Source organism: Athene cunicularia (genome assembly GCF_003259725.1).
Source record: "Athene cunicularia isolate RWA chromosome 9 unlocalized genomic scaffold, athCun1 chr9_part1, whole genome shotgun sequence".
Taxonomy (NCBI): Eukaryota; Metazoa; Chordata; class Aves; order Strigiformes; family Strigidae; genus Athene; species Athene cunicularia.
Genome location: NW_020799110.1, coordinates 1,837,224 through 1,861,083, shown reverse-complemented (window position 1 = coordinate 1,861,083; position 23,860 = coordinate 1,837,224). Strand labels below are relative to the sequence as shown.

The window sequence follows — 23,860 nt, the reverse complement described above, 5'->3', positions numbered from 1 at the left end:
TATATTCATTTATTCAGGCCTATTCAAGAGGAGAGAGTGACATATTTCCAAACGCCAACAAGTGAGACTTTTTTTTTTGTTTGTATGTTTGGTGAAGCCAAGAGCGGTGCCCCCCCTTCAGCTCCTCTTTCCATCATTGTCTCAAAGCAAAGGAAAAATTTTCAAAGTTGTCCTCTGCCAAAAACACCCTCTCTCAAGACAAATGCAGATGGGTTTTCCTGTTGGCTCACCTGTGGGTTAGGAGAGCCGGGGCTGCTCTAGGTCCTTCCTCCTCTCTCTTTGACGGGGAGCAATCTGGATGATGTTTGTAGTCTGGTTCAGCTCAATATCGGTTTGACTTGTTTCATGAACTCCCTCTCTGGGAGAAAAGCTCACTGCCTGGTCTGACCCTCTGACCTAGTGTCTGGCTTTTCTTCTGCTTTCACTGTCGCTCGTGCTGGCCCCCGTAGTGGCTTGTGCACCTGCCTGTGATTAAAGATTAATGAACCCCCCATTGGTTTCCACCTAACCCAACCTTTACCTGCTGCAATGTAGCTGATGATAGCATGTGAGTGTTCCTCTGAGGAGGGAGTGCTGTTGTCATCCCTTGCTCTGTGGTCACTACAATCTGCTTTGGTTCTTGTGAATTCTTCTGAATATTATGCATTGCTTTGGCTTGTGTGTGTTTCCCCACAGTGTGTGTAGTGACTCTTCTGGTTTCTGTGAACTCTAACTATCTTCCTGTGCCTTTACATCTCGGATCTCTTGTCCTGTGCTACAGCGGAGTCTCAATGAGCTCTACAGCCCCAGCTTGACACTGGTGACTTCCTTTTCTCAGCAAATTCAAACAGCTTTGTTAAAGGATAATAAAGTGGTTTTCACTTGCCAGCTTCTGAAGTTTTTTCTCCCACCCTAACAGCCATCTGGCCTCTCTGTAGCATCTTCAGCAGGTTCCAATATTCCAGTTTTAATTTCTGCACTTTCAGTGACAGTCTGATCCATGGATCCTTTAGGTCTAGGGACCCATCCTATTGTATCTCTGGTGAAATTCCTCATATGTTGTGGTTTTATGTGAAATACTGAATTTATTACATTTCTCTCCTACGCTTTCACTTCTTGATTAGGTGAAAAGTGTTAAAAACAACAAGTATTTCAAGATGGTCTGTTGTTGGACAGAAAGGCTGCCTTCTGGTATCCGTCTCCCCGGTTGCTGGCTCGCACTGTCAGTCGATCCAGAAGGCTGTGCTCTATAAACTGTCTCCTGTGAGCCACATTTTCTAAAAAGTTACAACTCATTTTTCCAGTTCGGGTATTTTCTTACAGGATTTTATTCCTACACCTTCACCGCCCGGTGACTCACGGGGATAGCACGAGACTCTGAGTAACGCTCCCTGCAGAGCTGGCCCCTGTCAGCCGCCTCAGCTCCGTGATTCATTTCGCGGCCGACTCCGCGGGGGCCTGCGCTGCCCTCGCTTCTCCTTCAGCGTCCTTTGGCTTTGACCCCGCAGGTGCTGGCAGGGCAGGGCCACCGGTGAGTTGAGCAGCTCTGGGCATGGCCCAGTGGGGTGGGCTCACCGGCACTGCCGGGCAGCTTGTCTGTCTGTCTGTCTGTCGTTTCTGCCTTTAGCTAGGAAATAAGTGCAGGTGGGACCCGCTGTTCCTCTCCCCTTCCAAGTTCAACCTTCCAGCTGGGTGAAGAGGGTGCAACACTCTCCCGTGTTTGCATCAAGGTCATCGTCTAAGGCTCTTCATGTCATTTTCCATGCTTTTTTTACCTTGGAGAGCTACTTATTCCTGTTCAAAGTGGCGATAAAATGATACCGCTATTTTACATTAATAAAGAATTCTGATTAGGTTATGTCTAACATGCTGTTATCATTATGAGCAGTCATCCAAAGACAGAAAACAAGGGTTCAAGGTCAACATTTTGTAAAAGCAGAATCATGTTTCTCAAGGGTTTAATTTCCAGTTAAAACCAGCATGGGAAGTTCAGAGTCAGGTAACATGACGTAGCTTATAGCTCTTGCTGAGCAGCTGATCCCAAAGGACACTCTCGGGTTGTGCGTAACCATGGTGGGATTTTTATCAACAGATGACATGATCACAGATGGCATAAACGGTCGGTATGTGACAGAGCAGTGAGAATTGTAGTGCCCCAGAGCTGGGACTGGGAGTCAAACTGCACTTTTGGAGAAAACCAAAAGTGTTGAGTGGGGGACGCTGAGTCTCAGCTGTGAACGGACACGTCCCACCTTTCCCAGTGGATAACTGTGAATGGCAGTGCAGCCTCTTCTCCAGTTGGACCTGGAGCTCCATGCTGCTTCTCTGTGTGATTTGGGTTTTTTTTTGCTGCGAAGTCTGTGGCTGTGCTGGCAGTTGTGACACTGGTGTGACAGCAGCAATGATCCCTGTCCCTTGTGTGTTGTGCCTCTCGGAGCACGGCTGCAAAAACTGCAGCTCCCTGGCTTAGCGTGTAAAACTTGTCACCAGCAGACTTGGAGTGTGGTAAGAAATGGGGGTTGTAGGATCTGAAGCCTCTAGAAGCCAGAGCATCTCTGCCCAGGGAGGCTGAGGGGGAGCTGAGCTCTAGGGCTGGGGATCCTGGGCGGGTGTGGAGAGGGGCAGGAGGTGGCACATCGGCTCCCCGCGGTGACACAGAGCTCAGGGAACGCTCGCTAACACTCTTCTTTGAAACCGTAGTATTTCTGGTGATTAATTTCTCAGATGGCCTGTACAGCAAACGTGCTGCGTGCACAGTGGTGTTGTAAATAGATTTATGGATCTTTTGGCTCCGACGGGAGGATCCGTCGCAAAGGCTTTAGCGGTGCCCGAGTGAGCCGGTTCCTCGCTGGGCGCCGCGCGCTGCGCTGGGCTCCTCCGCCCCTACGGACACCAGCTTTCAGCTGCGCAAAGTCTCGGCATGGATCCCACGGATGTCAGGCCCCCATATGGCTCTTTCCTAATACGGGATGTTTTTTCCAACAAACTCCTTAAATAAAAATAAGTGATGCACAATTTTGACAGATCTGTCTGCTTCGATAAGCTAAACGGCGGTACCGAATGCCTGAGAAAGCACAGAGGAGATAAACAGCCTGACTGTGCTGTCTTGCACCTTTCACGTTTGGGAGTAAATGATTAGTACGTAAGATTTAAAGCACTGGAGACTAAATTTCTCTAGTGCTGTCAGATGGTTTGTGTTTAACTTAAGGACACAGACGCAGCAACGCCACGGGAGTTGACCCAGCCCGAGATGCCCTCGCACGGCGTGACTGCACGTACACTGGTAACAGGCAGTTCGGTTTGGCTTTTACATAGTCGATTTTAATGTTCTGTCTCTTTATTTCTAGATGCTGTTAGAAGTTGTGTAGCAAAGCTGTTTTTCAGCTGTCCCCTGAAGGGCCATTACTGCTTGTACAGTAAATCCAGCTTTACCCTCGTCAGCCAGCAGCCTCCGCTGTGGATCCACATCATGTTCCTCTTTCAGCAGGTGTGTGCAGTACAAATTAGTGGCACCTCTCTATTGTTCATGTTGTACTTGGAGAAAAATATTTTAACTCTTTAAATATGCTTCTAATCCACAGTGTTTTGTGGCCCTTGTGGTTTCTCAGAAAGTCATTATAGTAGGTTGAAGTGATTTTGCAGTTTATGAGTTTTTATATTTCTATTAAATACAGCAAATTCAAACTGTCGGGAGAGATTACAAAGTCTGGGGATAGCAAAGTGGGACCAAACCTTGTTGTCCTCGTTGAGGCAAACCTTGCGTTAAGTCCCAGGTGCCTCGCCAACAAGCAGCAGCTTCGCAGCGGATTTGCAGGGGAGCAGAATCGACCCCGAGGCTGCGGGTGGAGGTTAGAGGTGCAGCACCCACCGGGATTTTTTTACGGCAGAAGTTTTGCAGGATTTGCAAAGCTGATCAGTGCTGTTCTACCAACCCTAAAGCTGTTTTCTCCTGTTTAATACCGTTTCCAAATAAAGCCCAGTATTTGGACAGATGTGGAATTTCCTAATAGGTTGCAAATCGTATGAAATTGTAAGACAAAACTCTACATTCACACTTCAAGATGAAACAAATGGGTTTTGTGTTAAAAAGTAAGGTTCAGTTTCTTAACCTATGCAGAGCCATTCACCACAGTTCATCCCACCCTAATGCAATCTTAGAAATACGAAAGATTTACCTGAAATTTAAAACATGCCCAGCGAGTTATGCTCTGAATTTAACAGTTCAAATCAATCTTCCCTGTGTTTGCTCCTAGAAATAAATACAACGAATCTTTTTCAAAAATGCAGGTCTGTAGGAGATGGTGAGAGAGGGAGAGCAGAGAGAAGGAAGCAATAAAGAGCAGAGGCAGAAATAGGAATGAGAAGACGAGATGAAAGGGGAAAATAAAGGAGGTGAATTACTCTGTAAATGAAAACCTGAAGGAAGAGGTTGAATTTTAATGGGACCTAGAGAGAATAAATGAATTACGTTACAAATGTATCATTTTATTCCTGATGAGAGGAAAACAGATGTTCAAAAATATGGACAAAAAGGTACTAAACCGCACGAAAATGAGCAAGGAGCAGCAGCAGAGGAGACGGGGCGGCACAGCTGGCAAACCTCGCTCGCCACCGCGTAGCCTCGGCCGCTGGATTTTAAGGCAGTGACCTCTGCTTCACCTTTAATCCCAGGTGCCGAGGCTTTTCCTGAGACATTTTTTGTTGAAAAACCTCTCCCCTTAACCCCATCCCAGATTACCCTGCCAGTTCCATCTTGTATCAGAACATTTGAGCTTTGCGTCGCTCCCAGCTCCCAGGGGCAATATTACTTTCCTTCCCCATTCCTCTGTGCTCAGGTGCCCGTTGTCCCCCTTCCCCATCCCCACGGGCTTCCTTTGGATGCTGCCCCCAAACCCTGGTCCCCCGTTTCCCACAGCTTTCCCTGCCCCAGGCTGGGTAATTGCCTTTTTCCCACTGCAGCTGCTCTTTCCAAAGCTTTGCTTTTATTCCCTACCCTCTCGCTAGTTTGCTAGTGCTACCCCTGGCCCCGGGCTCCCCCCACCCCAGCAGAATCCCCCCATGCTGCCAGGGCCAGGCTCAATGAAACTCAGTTTAGTTTGTGTCTTTACAAACATGCTGTACACGCAGCACTTAATACGCTTTTTTTATAGGGAAAAAAAAAAAAAAAAAGGTTCCTCTTGCATTGCACCAAGCGTTCAAGCCTGCTGTGCATCAGGATGGTGTCTAATGTCAGATAACTTATGTTTTACTTTTCAAAATCCTAAAGCTTTTTAATTATTGGCTATATAACTATTATTAAATTAAATACAGGGAACTAAATTCAGCCCTGGGATAACGTTATTTAAGCCTGTGAAATTGTAAAAGATAAATTTGACATGAAATGTACTTATAGTGTGTTAATAATGAGTTAAATGAAAGGCTGGTGATAAAAATGTAGTTTTCAGCAGATCTGTCACAGATTCACAGCCAACTAATACATGGTTTCTGAAGATTTCAATACCAATTACCGTATTTTTATTCCTTTTTTTTTGCCAGTTGCTCCATATTCTGTTGGACACTGCGTCCTGCAAAAGTAAAAGCAAGAGAGACTTTTTCTCCCATGTCTCGAGAACAGATTCTTAACTTCATGATAATTTAAAAAATATTAGTGAATAGTTATGTTTTGAAACCTCGGATGGAAGTTGTGAAATGGCAAGTTATTAGTGCAGGGTAGTAGGAAGAGAAGAGTGTGTCAATGGAGATCTGAGAAATTGTCTTACAGTTAAGCAATGATTAAGAAAAGGCAAAAAAAATAGAATAAGGGGCGATGTTGGAGCGGTTATCTGATAGACAGGATGCTTTCGTTTCACAGATTCATTCATTAAAATCGTCCTCTGGCGTTATATGATTTATGGTTTAATTTCCCTCATCAGGTGGGACAGTGGGGCTGCCTGACATGTCCTTTTCTAACACCTTCCCTAGAGTTGCTCATTAATTTGCCAAACACAAACTAATTTGGGCTGCCATTTTCTTGTGCCAGGTGGCTGCCTGGAGCTGACTCCTCCTCCCTTTTAATTTGGACAAAACGATCCGGCTGTTTCTGACAGCTTAGCTCGAAAAATGTGTTGCCTCAGCCACGATAAAATTTCTGGTTGAGTCTTACTGAAGTGCATCTGAGTCAGTTGGATGCCAGACAGTGGGGTTAGGAGTGTTGTGTTTCTGCTTAGACAGAGAAGGAGGAACATCCATCCAGGAAACTTACGTTAAAAGGACATTGTTCGTGTTGTGAAATCAAATACTTGAAATATGGAAAATCAGATTTGCTCGTGCACTCAACTTGGCTCCTGCATGCAAATGCATTTTTAAATTACCAGATCATGTAGCAGATAGAGGCAAAAATGCTAAGCTCTCTCAGCTGTGGTAGTGTTCTTGTAACGCTGACTTTGTGTGCAGTTTATACAAGGAAGAACTTCATGCTGTTGAACTATTAGAACCCTTCGAGGCAGGGTAAGGTTGTATCCTCGCTGTCCTTTCAAATGGGAGCTTTGGAGGTGAGAGCACCCAACCCAACCCAGGTCTCACCTTGGTTTGTGAATGTTCAGGGCGTGAAAATTCCCCTCCTCTGCCAGAAAAATCTGTGTTGAACGTGTTCTGTGGAGGTTTTTTTCTCTTGCCTTTCATCCCACTGGCTGTTCAGTGCAGTTGCAAACGTTGCACTGTTACTCTTCCCCGCACGACGACCAAGAACTACAGTCAGATCCAAATCAACCCATACAAACCCAACACCAGTGCTAAGCATCTCTCCACTTTGACTGGGAAATGGCCTGTCTTTGCCAAAAGAATACATGTCACCGAGGTCTGCATCTGGTCAGAGGCCCGTGCTGCTAACGTTTTGAGAAATTAGCATTTCAACACAAAAATGACATGCAAGTTGCTATGGGTAGTAGTAGTTGATAGATAATCCTTGGTGAGCCAGACCTTAAAGACATGTAGTGTACAATCAAAGAAAATCCCCAAAGGAAATGAAATATTTGAGGATTTACCTAATTGTGTGCATAATGATCCATCCTAACTTCTTACAGAAAAACGAACTAATCCCTGGTTATTTGTATGGCTGTCCTGCTGTAAGTACACAATGTTCTCTGTTAATGGCCAAGTTAAAAAAAAAAAAAAAAAAGTTTGAAATCCTGTTTTCACCATTTTCTTTAGAGCTTGTTTGCAGAACCTTTGTCCATACAGAGTAATTCTGTTCAAGTCCTTAAGGCCCTGTGGGAGAAGACACAGCTCAAGGGGACACACAGTTTTGAAACTGCCATGATCCAGTCAACATTTCCACACCAAAAGGTAAGCATTTTGGGTTTTTCTCAGAAAAAAAAAAAAAAAACAAATAGTAGAAGAACTTTGTCATGACTTTTAGAACAACTGTACAAAGACCTTTACAGTAGCTACAGCAAGACTTTGCTGTGCTCAAATTGTGTAAAACAAAACCCCTTTCCCTGCTCCTTCCCCTTTTTTGCCTTAGCTCCGGTGTCTTATGAGCGTTTGCGCTTGCTGACATGCCACGTGCTCTGCTCCTGGACGGCCCTACGGTGATCCGTAGCGAGTGCCTCCGACCCCCCTTTTACTCAAAGCACTCAGCTTGTGGGGAGGTTAAAAAACATTCACTGGCCGTTATATTTTCAGCCTCCACAGAGGGTCCACGGCGTCGTTTCGTACTGTGCTTTGAAAGGTCTCCAGGCTCGTCCTCCCTCCCCTCCTACATGCTCTGTGTGGGTTGTTCCCAACATGATGAAAATTAGCTATGCTACTCATGGATTTTTTTTATTTTTTTTTTTTCCTGCTCTGCGTTTCAAACTCTAGATTCGGATTAGCTGCCATGACGGACCGTTTGGCAGCCACTTGGAAATTCACCTAGTTAAACACAGACTGGGATTTTATGGAGATGATCGTCGCACACGCACCATTAGTTAACCCCATCAGTTTAAAAGATTACTTTTTCAAAGCTGTTTACCGTCTCTGGGATTTCAATAAATGCTATTTCCAAGCTATTAATCAGGCTTCTTGGAAAAGGATGATCTGTTTATTCCTGAACATCTCCATCCAGCTCAATTGGATGAAATGAATTGTCAAACGTGATTTTAAAATGCTTTCTCTCAGAATATTGTACGCATGAAGATGTCTGACTGGATAAGATTAATTCACTAAGGTTATGGCTGACTTAAAAACAGGAGTTTTGTTAAAAACACCTTATGAATCCCCAAGATAATGTTGCGTTGAAGTGGAAACTCCTGCTGCAGTGTGTAAGAGGAGTAGGGGATCCCCACAGCTGAAACCCAGCTCACGGGCCAGTTTTACTTAGACACAGTGGAGCTTGCGCTAAGTATTTTAGCTGCTATTGAAATCCTAGCCTGACTCATCCGAAGGCATTAGAACTGCTTTTCTGCTCAGTACTGGCTTAACTTGAGTCCACGCCAAGATCTACTAGTTGAAAGTCGGAGCTGGTGGAGTGTAAAAGAGTTTGGGGTGCGTAAAGCGCTTAGGGAAGAGCATGCCTTCACGGGTAGGATTAGATGTTGTGCATCACGCACACAAAGTCTACAAAACGTGTCCAACACCCTAGAAACGCGATTAGTCTCCAGCACACTGGTTGCATAATCCTGCTACTGCTCAGATAGTAGCATTTGGCCTATTTTGGGAACTTTCATCACTCCGTGACAGTAAGAATATCTCCAAGGTCCCAGAATAGTGGAGCTGGAAAAGGAGATAGTGATCTTCACTGATTTAATGAATTAAGCAGTGGATTGAAGTTTGGTAATTCCGGGAGCTGCGGATTGCCTAACAGCCTTCGAAGGCAGGCAGATGTAATACATCTGAAATGGTAAAAGACTTTAATATTCAGTCTTGGTCCCCACAGCATGCTGCTGGATTTACTTTCTGAGTTTTGGTTTTGCCTATTAATACAGAACCTGAGTTTGTTTCTGGTGCAATTTCCATTCAGTTTACTGAGAAAAGTCCCGCTGGGTTTTCTGGGAGCGAGACCTGGGCCTGCCATAAGGAAGCTTTCCTTTAGCTTTTACATTCCCCAAAAAATCTAGCTGGAGCATTCCCAGCATGACCTAGTCCTTCCTCTGCTTGACAGACTGAGCTTCTGCAGGAATCTGAAGTTTTCGTTTCAGAAGCTCTGCCCGTTACTAATAGAACTTTAAATATTGTGAATAATTTGACAAAATTATTGTAGTCCTTAATATTATTCCTCTGCCAGTAGTGCGGGAAGCAAAATTAGGGGTGTGTGGTTGTTTCAATAAGCGTAGCACTTCATTTAAAATAGTTTGAAATCTGTTCATATAAATGCAGTGTCAGCATCCTGGATTACATTTTATATTAAGTTTTATGTGTCGTGTGACAGCAGCGTCTGAACGCTTTACCAGAACCAAGGAATTTCTGTGCTGTGAGCACACGGGGAAGGTCTGACCCCCCGCAGCCAACAGGAACCCCAGCGGAGTCAGAGCTGCAACGTGCTCTGCGATTGCTCCGCGTTTGCCCCGTGACCCTGTGGCTAATCCAGAGTGAATGAATTTAGACTTTTTCTTTCAATACGCATTCTCAAGCGTTTTGCAAACCTGGAGAAAAATCTATTACATCAATGATTTATTTCAGAGGAAATTCTGGGAAATAGTTTCAGATTTACATCACTGTAAGCGATTTCTGAATTTGGCCCAACACGCACGTGCAAGGAATTGCAGAGAATACCTGGTTTACAGAAAGCATGTCGTGTTCTACCAGGCAGCCTGTTCATGCCACAAAAAATATTTACACAACATGGCTTAAAACGTGCCAGAAGTAAAGCGTTTCCAGATGTACATCCTTACAGATTTCCGTTCAGTTGCTTCATATTTCTTTATCAAAGTACAACGCAGGCCACATTACAAAAACGAGGCTGGTTTTGAGCTCGTTGCCGAATTCTTTGTGTTGACTCATGCTGTGTCAGAAGAGTGAGATGGTGACTACTTCACGGGCCCCATGTGATGCCTTAAGAGAGTCTTTTGTTGAGCGGTGTTGCAAGAGAATAATTAACATTTTTAAGCCATTGTTAGTTCTGTTCTTTCCTTGCCTTTGTTTGCTATGTCAGTTTACGCAGCAGAAAGAAGCGCCACGTTTTCGCAGTGGAGTTGCGAAGTTTTGAAGATGATGGAGCATGGGGATGATATAAATCTCTCCTCTCCAATTAGGCTTTTCCCCCATGCTTCCCTTCCTGAAATAAGTAACTTATTGCAGATTATTTCAAGCATACTAGAGTACAGAGTGGAAAAGAAAGATTGCTGCATTAATATTTTGGTGATATTTGTTTTCTTTCAGTCTAGTGCGGGCTCACTGCAGCCACTAAAAGATTTTTTTCACAGGAAGGAGAAGCTCCTAGGCTTTTCATTCAGCATGATCCACCATAATGCCCTGCACAGCCTCACTGAGACCAATACCATCGTTATTTTGCCCATTTTGTGTCCTCCCAGATGCCACGGCAGGAGGAGGATCGGGGCACACTGGGACAGGGTGTGCTCGCAGGGATATCTGCCCCACCACTGGAAGCCCACAGTGGGGACGAGACCCCGAGGGGCTGGTGTGGTGTGTCCCTGCTTGGGATCTGCTCAGGATCCCACACCACGCACGAAGGGAGGCGGGGAGCCTCGGGCTGTCAGGTCCAACGCCGACTGATCAGCTGGAGAAATGCGCAGAGAAGCTGCACAGCGCTCCTGCTGCACGGCGCCGCAGCCACCTAAATTCCTTGAATGTACAGAATTCCTCCTGGGAGGAAAATAAGAGCTTCAGCAATGTCTAAAGAGCAGCTGCAGAGCACAGTAATCAAGTTTTACCCGTGGTCCCCAGTATAAGCCAGTTTGAGCGTCCTGGGGCAGGGCAGCCCAGCAGCCGACTGTGCAGAGGCGTGGATGCAGCCCTGACCCGGGCGCAGGAGGATGAGGAATTGCCCAGCAGAGCCTTACGAGGGACCCACCAAGGTGCCAGGGAGTGCAGGGACCTCTCTGCAGCCTGGCCACTCACCTCCCACGCGAGGGGACAGAGAGGAGAGCCGGGCTGTGGGGCTGCTGCCCTGCCAACGCGTGATCGTTGCCTTCCCGTGTGTTGCAAAGCCCAGTCCTTTGCGTGTTCCTGCCAGAAAGGGAGGAAAACTTTTGTCGTTTGGAGCTTCTCAGGTGATGTGAGTCGTGCTCCTCGTTCTGCCTTGCCATTCTTCCTTCTGACAGCCTAAAACCCATCGGCAGATTGACTCTGGTGTGCAGAGGGTGGGAGCACCCGAGAGCCCCCTTCAAATTAAAACTCAAGGTTTAGCTCAGCTCAGCTTGTTATCCAGGATGAAGGCCAGAGGTCTGAAGTGGTCCTGAGTGTTTCAATTCTTCTGAAAACAGCCGTTTCCTGGCCGTTTCCCAGGTTGAAAGAAGCTGGGGAGGAGAGATGCCATGCTGCAGGGTCTCCCTGAGCCAGCCAGCCCCCTGCTCCCTCTCCTTTGCTAAAACGTGTCTGAAAAGGCCCGAAATGAACCATTCCATCCTTTGTACAGCCTTGGTCAGTGCGCTGAACTAATGTCCCTGGCACGGGATGGTATTTTTCCCCACTGACTGCGTAAATCTGTGTTTTCTTTGGGCTGCAGCGTGCAGTGCTGCAGATCTTTGAAGACCCACACAAATAAATAGGAGTGTTTTCTGAGCTGTCCTGGCAATTCCCTTTGTGTTTTCAGTGAGTAACTTGGTTGCTCTTATTTAACACTAATGTTTGTTTTAAGTATGAGATCGCAATCTGTTTTAAAATTAAATAACGAGGTTTAAAATTCTCTGAATTATACTGTGTTATTAATTGCCTCAGAAGGAGTATCCATTGGCTTTTCCCATACTTGAAGCTGCAAGTACAATTTGTGTTGGTTTCTTTGATCAAGCCAGACGTGCAGGTTACTTTGCAGATGAATAATCCTTACTTCCCTGGCAGAATAACGTCACGTTTACCTGGGTGTGTTTTATGTGGGCTAAATCAGTCCTTGTTGTTGCTGCTGTGTTTTTAGAAATGTTCATAATAACATTCACATTAGACATTTGTATTGGTGCTTCTCACAGGGGGCTGGGTTCAGAGCCTCTATTTTTTTCTTTAAAAAAAGAAAAGAAAAGAAAAAGAAAGTGGTACCCAGCCACTGACTCCTGCTCTGATGGGGGATCCAGCTGGGCAGAAGGAAGTCCCAGCACTGCAGTGTGTTAGCAGAGGCCACTACCTTCTGGATCCTTCCAAAAATCCTGAGACAGCTGGAGGTAATAAAGGGGGTTCAGCTGGTGGGAAACGTGCTGAGCACACTGCTGGCAGCAGCGTTGGAGGCAAAAAAAAAAAAAAAAAAAAAAAAAAAAAATCCCAGACCAGTTGTCTGCTTCCTACAGACTAATATATACTTTATGTGTTATCTGCTACTGATGATAGAGAGAAGGAGACGGGTCCTACTTAGCAGCTTGGTTGGACTAGATGATCTTCAAGGTCTATTCCAACCTTGGTGATTCTGTGGTTGTGCCCCGGCAGGTTGTTTGCCCACAGGAGACACGGGGACGAGGACGCTCGTTGGCGCCCGCTGCGCATCCCTCTGATTCCGGGTTACGAGCTGGTAACCATGCGGCGGTTCGCCTCGTCAGCCAGTTTGTTTTTTCTCGTTCTTGGCCTAGGACCTGGACCACGTGCAGATGCACCTGGAAGAAGTGAGGTTCTTTGATTTATTCGGCTACAGCGAGGAAGCGGGAGCTTGGCAATGTTTCATGTGCAATAACCCCGAAAAGGCAACAGGTGAGTGGTTTCCCCTCATCGCTGGTGGGCTGCGCGTGGCTGGGGAGCTGGGAGTGGTGGAGGATGGACGCTGTGTCTCTGGCAATCATGGCAGAGGTTGAGGAAAAAGGAAAGCAAAACTCTCCAGCATAGCGCAGGCAATGTCTGTTTTAATTAGAATTAGAAATCTCCCCTCGTCTCAGCATCTCTGGTGAGATACAGTGCCAAGCACAAACCTTATTTGGTGTACGCTTCGAGGGATGCAATCCAAAATTAATCTAGATTCATAAGTCTGCATGGCTGCTAACCCCCGGGGAGTGGGAGGGATCTGCACCCATCTTGCAGTGTCCAGATAAGAGTTACATCTGCCAGACCACAGCCCAGGTCCTCTGGAGGCTGCAGAGGTGCCACACGTCTGGGGACACTGGCACAGATATACTGCACGTGATTCACTTCATCTTCGTTCGCAAAATTATTTGTTTTGATATAAATTAATCCATAGCACGCGTCCTCTTAGGAACGAGGCACCGCTTAAGAACAGCCATAATACCTCAGCTATATTGGAAAGCAGGGTGAGTGGAAAATATGCTTCTTCCCAGGTAAAAGATCCTGATGAGCTTTTACTTTTTTTTTTAAGTTTTCCAATCCCCATATGTTTTAGATCAGTGCACTGAAATTCAGAGAAATGGCCTTTTTCTTAGAATTTTTTTTTGCCACTCTGTAAAAGCCTGCACAATTCTGGCCAAGAATTTTGAATATTTTGGCTAAGCCATTGAATAATTGGCTGTTTCAGCTATTTATTTTAACAGCTAGCATCAATTTATATTTCATCAACCCTGAATTTAGTAACTCTTTCAAGAGTGGTACAGCCTCTGCTGCAGGCCGGGCTGCCCGTGCTCATTTCATGGGTGTTTGACCATCTTCCCCCTTCCACAACTCTCGTGGGGCTCAACAACCATAAAAGAAATCACGCTTTGAGCTGAAATTTCATCTCGGTGCCGTGGTCTTGGTTGGTTTGTCCATCACATCAGTGACAGATGTATGTCAGGCTACAGGGAAAAGGAGTCTGTCTTGCCTAAAATTTCAAAGCTTAGTGAAATAGCTTTGTTTGGAATTTTCAGAGATATTTAACTGTCCGAAAAAAGGGAGTGTTTGGAGCAAGCTGTTGATTAGATGTTATTAGATTATTGATGAGCTGTTGGGGGATGTGGTGTAGGGGAGAACTTTGTAGAACAGGGCTGATGGTTGGACGCAATGATCCCAAGGGTCTCTTTTAACCTGAATGATGCTGTGATTCTGCTGGTAGGACAAGCTGTGTTAGAGCCAACAGGCCAGATGAAGGTGGCAAAGGCAAACCTTGGGGTGACGTGGCACCATTTCCTTGATGACGTGGGTTTTGTGGTGACGCTAGTCCAGGGATGTGGGAGGGCAGCTGACACCTTGTTTCCCTGTCGCTCTCCTGCCAGAGCCCCGTGTCCTCCAAGGAGAGGGCTAAGAAGGGCTGGAAGCAGGACGTGGTGCCACAGTGTTGGGAGTGCAGCGCTGGGACTGGGATCCAGACCCCACCAGTATAGAGCTGGTATTTTCAAATGGGCCTGAACTCAAGGCAAACAGCGATAAAAGCCTGTGACAGCAGGCAGCGATTCCCAGGGAGCCTCAGTGCTCTCTGGTTAGTACAAGAGCTTACAAAAGTGGGGGCTGTCTCTGTACCACTGACAAGAGGCTCTTTGCAGAGCGCTCGGACATCTCGAGTGGGGTAAAGCAGCGTTCCCTGCCCGATGCTGAGCCCCTGGGGCAAGCGGGAGTGCAAGCGGAGCGCCTGCGGCAGGGGCTGGCACGCTGCCTCCCGCTTATTCCTCATCCTCTCAGCCTGGTGAGATTCGGTGTCGCAAGATCCCCCAGAGATGAGGGAGAAGGTCACGTCGCTCCCAAGGGTTCGCCCCTGGCTCCTGTGAAAAGGCCGCCATGAAGTTCAGGCGCAGATCCCGCTGCCCCGGGGGTGGGAATATGGGTCTCTGTTTACATGCTGGGGTCAGCGGAAGGGATTCATATGTTCAGAGCTCTGCTCCCCCCCTCCCCAGGCTGGGCGGTTTCCGTCAGCAGCACAGCAGTTCTGTCCTTCCCAAAAAGTGCCAAAATCTGCTCTGCGTGGAGATGGGCGAGCGTGGGAGCGCTGGGCCAGGGGGGGCTGCCCTCATCAAGCTCCCCCAGCAGGTCCAGGTACAAATTAGACTTTCATTCCTATTTGCTGGTATTTATATAGGCCCTCAAAAATGATACTGCCTCTTCTAGGAGTGGAAAAAAGAATAATTCTCCCTCGTTTAGAAAGGTTTCCAGCCTGCCCTTCTCCCTGCCCAGCCACCGGAGAGCAGGAGAGGAGGGATAAGACTTTATTGAATGTCAGCATCTACAAAATCACCATTTACCCTTTGTTTTAGAGCCAGGGCTGAGAGTTCAGGGATATCTTTGAGAACAGTCAGGAACAGGAGGAACTGGGCACAGAGTATTTTTGGACTTATTGTCCTTTTTATGAGTGATTACTCTCTTTGTCTCAGTTTAAAGAAACTTTTGTAAGAAAGGCACGTTGTGAATTGTCATGGTTTGCTTCTCAGCTCTAAAAGCCTTTAGAAGACCAAGAAAATAAAGTGTTATATGGGTCGTAAAAAAGCTCAGGTGTAGGAGAGGAACATGGAAGATAGTGCTCAGTGGAATAAAAATCTGCAGGTGGGTGACAAATTCACCTTAGTATTGGTGATGTAGAGCTGTGGTAGCTGGGAAAAGTCGTACTGGAGTGGGAGACATTCCAGGGCCTTTTGGGGCTTATAAGATCTGACACAAGAAGGAGGATGCAGAGGTCTCCTTTGAATTGGTAAGAAACATAAAGGCTGTAAAACATCTTTTATTTTCATTCCACAGTGGGACAGACCCTTTGAAATCTCGAATACTTTTGTAAGACAAGAAAGTAATTTCTTCCTCTCAGCAATGCTGTTTAGCAACCAAATTCTTCTTAAAGAAGGAATTCAGAGGCAAATTCTTTTTCTATTATTGTCTTTTGTTTTTTGTTAATGTTGGGTTTTGTTGCATTTTTCGGATGCCGTGTTGCAAGATGCTGTTTATCCTCCAGACTTAGAAAAGCATCATGCCTTAAAGCCTTCATCTTGCCTTAGGATGCCAGATCGATGATGGTTTTTTCAGATGTAGCTGGGAGGATTTTCGGAGCCAGACGACATTTGGAGGCAGAGTTTGTGAGGAAAGAGGCAGTTAGGCTGAAGCAATGTGGTGGATGTACCCGAAGTGGCAATTAACTCAGAGAAAGTTTGACTGTTTCTCATGCATTCTTCTGATTGCAAAGCATTTCTTATACAACCGCACTTTTCCAGAAGTGCTCTTAAATCCTCCCAAAGTGTGTTGTGGGTTTTTTTTTTCACTGTCACCCAGGAAGAGTGTTCCCATAAATCCTACACATCTGCTCAAATACACGTGTGTGCCCTGGCTGTGCAGCTGGTCTCAGAGCTAGGAAAACCAGGTTACGCTATTTTTATTATTTTATTTTTTTTTCCTAAATGATGACTGTTCAAGCACAGATACAAGCATTTGAAATTTTGGTAAATGCAGTGAGTGCCTCTCGTTAGGAAAAGCTGGCCTTTAAAAGCCTCATTTCAACATAACCTCCTGTATTGACAGTTGGCTTCACAAGCTCTTGCACAAAAAAACTCAGTAAAACCCCTTGATAGCCGGAGAGGGAATTGCAGTACATTCCCTCTTCTGGAAGCTTACAAAGAAATTGCAGTAATCCCTGTGGGCTGCAGAAGAGCCATTGTGCCCATGGGCAATGATTCGGGTACAACTGAAGGGGGTTTTATGAATTCCTCTTTAAAAAAGCAATTCACTCAGAATAGCCTACACCATATTAACTTCGGAATACATTTATCTTTTGCTAGCAGTGGTGATTATCTAGTGAACTGAAATATCCCAGCTATAATGCTTGCTTGAAAATTATAAAAAGCGGCATTCGGTAATGTGTCCTTTCCAGGTTTTCAACAAAACCAAATGTGATGATTAATGAGAGTGAGTGAATCCATATTCCCTTAGGTTAATTGCATTTATCTTCGTCTGCTTGCCACCCACACATTCCATTCTTTCAAGTTAATAGGAGTTTATTATCACTGAGATCATTCATGATTGGACTGAATTTTTGTGGATGATTTTGTTCCATCAAATGCAAGATTTAATGCTTTGTTTTTTATCTGTCTGGAGTTCATCTTGGAAGAGTTGGGAGGGGTTTATTTTACTTTTTATTCAGTACTTAAACTACTTAAAGCTTGATGCATTGTAGTTTTGCAAAGAAAGCAAGATACAATTAGTAGAAGATTATTCTAATGGACACTTACAGCAACGGGTAGTATTCAGGGTTATTGATTTTGGACTTAGTCTCTCTATATTGAGATGGGCTTAGAAGCAATGGATAGTACAGTAAATAACTTTTCATTTTGAGTTTGGGTAATATTTTTAGCTTTATGGTGTGTTCTGAAGAAAAAAAAGTAACAACAAACATCTAGTATATATAGCTTTTTGAATCCTTTAGCTCCTTTTATTCAAGCTGAAGTTCTCATCAGACATGTCAGCATGTCACCACACAGTGATTTCAAACCCTGAGGTGATGCGATCACCTAGCTTGACCTTCTATAAAACAACAATCAAATAATCTAGTCCTATAATGCTTATATTAAAGAAATGTTTTCTCTTTGATCTGTATTACTTCTGTGTATTTTCCTAAAGATGTCCAAACCTGATTTTTAAAAGCCAAGTGAAGGAGAATCCGTGACAGGCCTAAATTGTTGCTCGGGTGATTTAGCCACACTGTTGAAATGTGGGTTTATTTCTAGGCTATCTCTAAACGCTGCATCCCCTTGTGCCCTTCCCTGCTCTGCAGGAAATCTCTGTAGAGTTTATCATGTCACATCTTGATCTTTGCTCGGGCAAATTACTGAGAACATATTTTATTAGTTTCCTGTAATGCGAATAATCATATGAAAGATCAGTCTTAAATCACTTCTGTATCGCTTTTCTGAGGTCTTCTCATTTGTCTTTATTCATACAAGGTGAAGGAATCAAAACCAGCTATAATTTTCCAATAATTATGTGTATAAGGAATGTGGCACGCTCCAACTGGCAGCTGATGGCATTTTTTTTAAATCTTTTAAAGATTTAGAAGTATTAGAAGCGCAGATGCTTCTTCCACAAAACTCTGCTCTGTCCTGGAAAGCAGTGGGGCCACCAGCTACTGAAATTTGGTTTGGGGAAGAGTTCAGACAGAGGAGTAAAGCTCTGCGTTTCTGAGGCAGTATGGATTTACTCGTGGTGTCCCTTGCTACCAGAGCTCCATGCACTTACTCCTGTTCTGCACACAGCAGGTATCAAATGGCTGCAGTGATGACTGAGTAGAATCCCAGTAAGGACTGGGAGAGGCTCCACCAAGACGTTTGGGGGCTGAAGCTCTTGCCCTGTGAGGAGCTGAGGGATGAGGGCTGGTGCAGGCAGAGCCCAAGAGGAATTCATTAGTGGTCCGTCCATAGCTACAAGGAGTTCATCAAGAAGATGGAGCCAGGCTCATCTTGGTGGCGTGTGGTGGGAGGGCAGGAGACAAGGGGCATAAATCGGAACAGGAAAGGTTCAGACTGGCTACAAGGGAAAACTTTCCCACCATGAGGACAGTCAGGCCTCGGAACAGCTTGTCGAGAGATGTGGTTGAGATTTTCAACTCCCAGATGGATAAATCCGTGAGCAACCTACTCTGACCCCACCGGCGACCTTGCTTTGAGCGGGAGGTTGGATGAGAGACTCCTTGAGCTCTCTTCCAGCTGAATTATTCTGTGATTCTGTGAAGTTAACCGCAATGAAAATAAGCAAAAGGACTTAGAAAAATATTGGAAAAGAGCTTCGTTCTTATCTTTCATGAATCTTTTTCTTCTAATCAGACCCTCAGACATACTGGCATCAGATTCATTACGACGACTTTGGAAGCTGACATCAGAATTCCCCATGGGCTTCTTTGTGGACATACACAAGAAGTGCTCTGTTAACACACTGCTTCCAGCCACCGGGTGCTTAAAGGGAGATCAGCACTGCTTTAGTAAATCCTGTTTTTGAAAGATTTTGGCCATAAAAATCCACTTTAGGCCAAAATTGCACATTGGCTTCCTTTCTCATGTTGCATTCCTGACCACCAAGCATCTCGGTGTCTTCTGGTCCCTGAACTTTGTGCTTTACACCTTCTGAGTTTGGGTTAAAGCATGTTCCTAGTGCACTGGAATCGGGATCGAAGGCATTCCCGGGTGACCAGGAGCCAGGTAGAGGCACAAAGTCCAACGACTGAGCAATTGTCTTTTCATCTCAAGTCCTTCTTTTGCAGTATCGAGATGTTTATACAGCTGTCGTCGTCCTCTGGAAGTCACAGTGCACATGGTGAATTCTTTATTGTTATCATGTAGGAGTAGAAATTCTTTTCCTGTCTTGTCATTTTTTATCAAAGTGAATTTCTCTCCTCTTTCTTTAATGCACACTCCAGGAAAGCTTGGTGCTGCTGGTTTGAGTTTCTCACATTCACAGCTTTTTGCTCTCTGTTTCTCGCTGGGTAGAGTTTGTCATAGTGGTTCTGACACCTCATCTTGGGAGACACTGTGGAGCCATGCCCCGTTATTATCACCCACATGCTACTGAGATGGTAATTTCCTGACACCAAACTGCCTCTTCTCATGGTGAGAAAACATCCTCCACCAAGAGAGTGCACATGGGAACGGCAGATTTGGGGAATGACAGGGATATTGCCCTGTACATCATTAAGGCTGAAATTTGATGAGGCATTTGCACAATAAGCAAAATATCAGCTTAGATTAGAACTAACTATAAAAATTTAAAACTTTTTATATGTTCTCAGAAGTCTGAGAAATTATAATGCTGATTTTATAAAACGAAGTCACCAGAAGATGAAGTGGCTGGTACAGGAGCACGAGGACTCGTACTCAGAGCTGCTAGAGAGCTGCTGGCCCTGTGGGACTGGCCGCCTGCTCAGCTCCCAAAGAGGAATGGCTCTTCAGGATGACCATTATGGGTCTCCCAGCAAATCCCAGCTGCAGAAATGTCAGATAACACCCAGTACAGCCTCAGAAAGCTGTTTAGGAAGAAACCCAGCCCTTCTGTTCCCAGTACGTCTCCCCTGTGAAGCTGCTGTTGGCAGATGGTGTCCCTGCTGACAGGCGCCCGCGCAGCCACAGGCACCAACGAGCGCACGGTCCTGCCGGGGTGAAAAAGCCAAGGCTCAGCTCAAGGTGAAGCCAGGGGTTTTTTTTCAGAAACGAATTTATCTGGAAAATCCCCAGCTTTTTCCTTGCTCCAAATGGATTATTATTTTCTCCAGTACTTTGTTCAGTGGCATTTGATGACATCTTGTGAACATCTCAGCTGTGTGAGCTGGATTTCAGCTGCTTTCTGCTCTGTTTGAACAGGGTTAGCTGTTATTAGGGAGCTTTGCCACAGGATATTGTTTCTCTTGTCTAGAAAATGGGGAGTGAGCCTGTGCAGGGTTTTTTTTGCCACCCGTTCACCAGCAGTTAATTTATCTAAGTGTAAATTCAGCATAGACTACGTGGCATGAGGCTCCTTCCCAAGGGCATCTGCCCCAGACCAGTGCTTCAGAAACCCCGTGGGGGCATGTGTGGAATTTGGGCAGTTTGTTCTGTCCAGTTTAGGTTTTCTCTGCCGTAGAGCAGGGAGATTCCCCGTGGCCTTTTCCACCTCCCTCTGCACAGCCCATTCAGCAGAGGATTTAAAAAGTCTCCCCCCAGAGGTCGTGCCCAGCCCCAGGTCCATCATTCTGAGTGGTGTTGCTCCCACGTACATCCCCGGCAGCAGAGCGGGGTGGGAGGCGGGACAGAGGCTGCCAGCGAAGAGCTGTTTCAGAAGCACCACGTCACTGCTCATCGTAACGTCCTCGTGGCCAAGGAAGACTAAATCCCCTCAGCTCTGCATTTTCTTGGTCCCTTCTCCAGGTTTTTCACATAAACCGAATATTTATTTGAAAACAGCCCTTGCCTTGACCATGCGTCTCTGAAAGGCTGGGCAGAAGAGATTGTTGTTGAGGAACTCTCTAAAACAAGTGAAATTGTGTATCTGTATAGTTCTGAGAATAATATTTAACGCAATTACAAAGCTTTTCTTAATGGGCACACTGTAAAATGTGGCTCTGCCCCACTAAAAAGCATGTTGTGAAATGGGTGCAGCCCCAAACCAGCTTCCTCGTAAATTTGTGCCATTTTGCAGTGACAAAAATGATGCAGGGAGCAAGCAAGCCTCTGTTTTACTTTGCCCCGTGGCGGGTTGGGGGCTGTAAGGCAGCGGTGCTGGCGTGCAGATCTACAGAAAAGAGCTGCTGCATCAAGCTCGGGATGCAGCAGGCTGCAAGGAGCGGAGTGACCGGTTTTTGTCACGGAAATCACAGCTGCAGTTCCCCGTGGAAGCTGAAACTTGGCCACCTCCCTTTTCATTCAGTCCGTCTCCTTCCAGAAACTCCCTCTCTGCAGAGACAGAAATATTTATAGTCTGTCTTGAGGAAATTGCAATCGTACACACTGAAGACCCCCAAAGCCTGCCTCTCTGCCAGTATAAACAAAGCTGGGGGAAAAAAAAAATACATTCTTTATCTAAATCTGATGCATTGTAGTTGTGTTGTTTGCTTTTACTCTACCAGACAGGAGGCAGTGAAGAGAGTGCCCAAAAATCTACAAAGCCTTGGAAAATCCAGGTGCTACCTTTGGGGGCTGCACTTGGCCACCCCGCTCATCTCCTGTCCTCAGCATCGCACCAACCTCCTGTGTTTCGGGCTCTAAAAGGGTCGTGGACAGACAATAGCAAACACTTATCAAGAACAAAAACTCTACTGGATAAACTTTAATGCTAAGGTATGCAAGTATGGCCAGCCAGAGAATAACTGACCAGCTGACAGATGCTGGGAAGGGCTCCAAGTCAAACATCACATCAAAAAACATCCGTTCTCAGACTGCTTACGCCTTGGACTGCTCTTCAGTCTATCTCATCCACTGTGTCCCGTCTATCGGTGTAAAAATAGAAAAGAAAGGAAAAAGAAACCCAGCCGTGGCATTAGAGAATTTTTAAATTGCCCCATAGGTGAAGGGCAGTGGCTCGAGGCCACTCTGCAGCCGTGGTTTAAAGCCCACGGTGACCCCTTGGTTGCCGGGTTTTTCTTGTGCTGGAAAATTCCTTGTTCACGTGCAGGGTTTGGGAATACTCTCCCAGCTCCCAAAACCTCGTGTGCTTCCAGCCAAGGTCAGTGCCGGTGAGTACTGGTCACAGGTGACCACCGTGGCCACGGGGCTGTGGCAGAAGCGACCACATCCTTATAAACGTGCTGTAAAGGAAGGTGCAAGGCTTCCCAGTGTTCACACAGAGCTTGGAATTCTGAAGGTCGTTTTAAATGTAGCAGTAATTTTGCAGTAAGGGGGGGAAAAAAGGTTTTCCTTTCCTAGAGACTTTATTTGGGTTTTATATTTAAGTGAATTGATTGAAGGAAATTCTGTAGTGACAAACACAAGTTATTTTTCTAAGGCGAACTGAAGTCCCTTTCCAGACCACTGTAGATGAACGGACTGGGAAGGGGCTGAGCTGAAGGAAAGGCTCCGAGTGTGCCTGTTCTGCTTCCGTGCCACTCAGCCTGTACTCTGTACCGTACACCGCATATCTTTAATTCCCTCTCAGATTATTCTTGGGCAACGCGCTGTAGCGCAGGGTCATCAGGGAGAACAGAAGCTTTTGTGACTCTCCCTCTCCTCCTTCCTCGTCTTTGGCTTGGGCAGTTACCCGTGTTGTATTTAGAGCAGGCTCTGCAAGGACGGCGTTAACACACACACGTGGCACAAATGCTGGTTTAGCTCCTGCCCCCCAGGCCAGGGGCGAGGCAGTGTTATTGGCCGGTGACACACTAATAGTGTGGAAGTAAATTTTGCCACAAGATGGTAAAAACATCAATGTCCTCAATGGGTAACATGATGAAAAGACCTTGATGGTTCCCGAGGGAGCAGGACAGACACCAGCTCCCTGGAGGCTGAGCTTCAAGTTGCTCTGGCCTTTGGCAGTCCAGATGTCAAAATAAATGGTATTATTTTAGAAATGCAAAAGTGATAGAAAATATCATGTTCCCAATGGGTCGGTGCTGTGAAATTTAGAGGACTTAAGTAACAGGGTTTGTCGTAAGGATTAGTTGCTACAAAATGGATTGCTAATGTTAAATGACTTTTGAAACATTCTTGAAGAGGAAACAAGAAACGATAATAAAAATAATAAAGATGTAACAGGGAGTGACCTCTACAAAATGCAGGGCGAGGTTACTGCTCGAACACTGGGTAAGGGAGGGCTGATAATAAACGCATTCCTTTCCCAAGGGAAGGAGGAGTTGTGTCTTGGGAGGGTGAGGAAGGGAAGGGTCCTCTCTAGGAGACAAAGCCCTGGGACTCACCAACCCCTTTCTCAGCAAAAATTCCCATTTCTGGGCTGGAATTACCTCCAATAGGTTGGCAGTTGTTCCCGTGGGATGGCACCTGGTCTCTCGGCCCCACGTGGACACCCCACTTCTGGCTCTTAATTCCTTCTCCGTAGGGCTGCTGCTGCAATGAAGCAAACTACTGCAGTTATCGGAGAGTGATATCCTCAAAATATTCCTATCAAAATGCTGCACAGCAGGAATACAACTGTACTGAGCTCTGTAACGTGGATTAAAGCCTCAGAGACAACGTGAATGTCTCCTTCTAATTGCATGAAATGATAAATCATTATTGCGGGGCTGAGGAACACTTGAGAGGCGGCGTGGTGGGGAGAAGGACGTGATGGTTAAGGGAGGAGAAGGAGCGATGGGCAGAGGGGTCTGAGCCATCAGCTCCATCTGTGAGGCCTCCGGAGCAAAACATGACTAAGGGCAGAAATGTCTCCCTGAAGTGACAGCTGAATGCTTGAGGTCGGGAGGAATGTGGTCTCGGAGCTGACACAGCTACACTGGGGAAAAAAAAAAAAAAAAAAAAAAAAAAAAAAA

General features: G+C 45.8%; 1 protein-coding gene across 2 annotated transcripts in view; it reads left to right on the top strand.

Annotated features, from left to right (window-relative positions):
• The window catches only part of VEPH1 (ventricular zone expressed PH domain containing 1), an 82,450-nt gene that overhangs the window by 52,489 nt on the left and 6,101 nt on the right, over positions 1–23,860 (top strand). For both annotated transcript variants that reach the window (XM_026854880.1, XM_026854881.1), the window contains exons 10-12: positions 3,327–3,466; positions 7,168–7,302; positions 12,666–12,783. In XM_026854880.1, the coding sequence (XP_026710681.1) occupies positions 3,327–3,466; positions 7,168–7,302; positions 12,666–12,783 (393 nt within the window). The remainder of the gene's footprint in view (positions 1–3,326; positions 3,467–7,167; positions 7,303–12,665; positions 12,784–23,860) is intronic.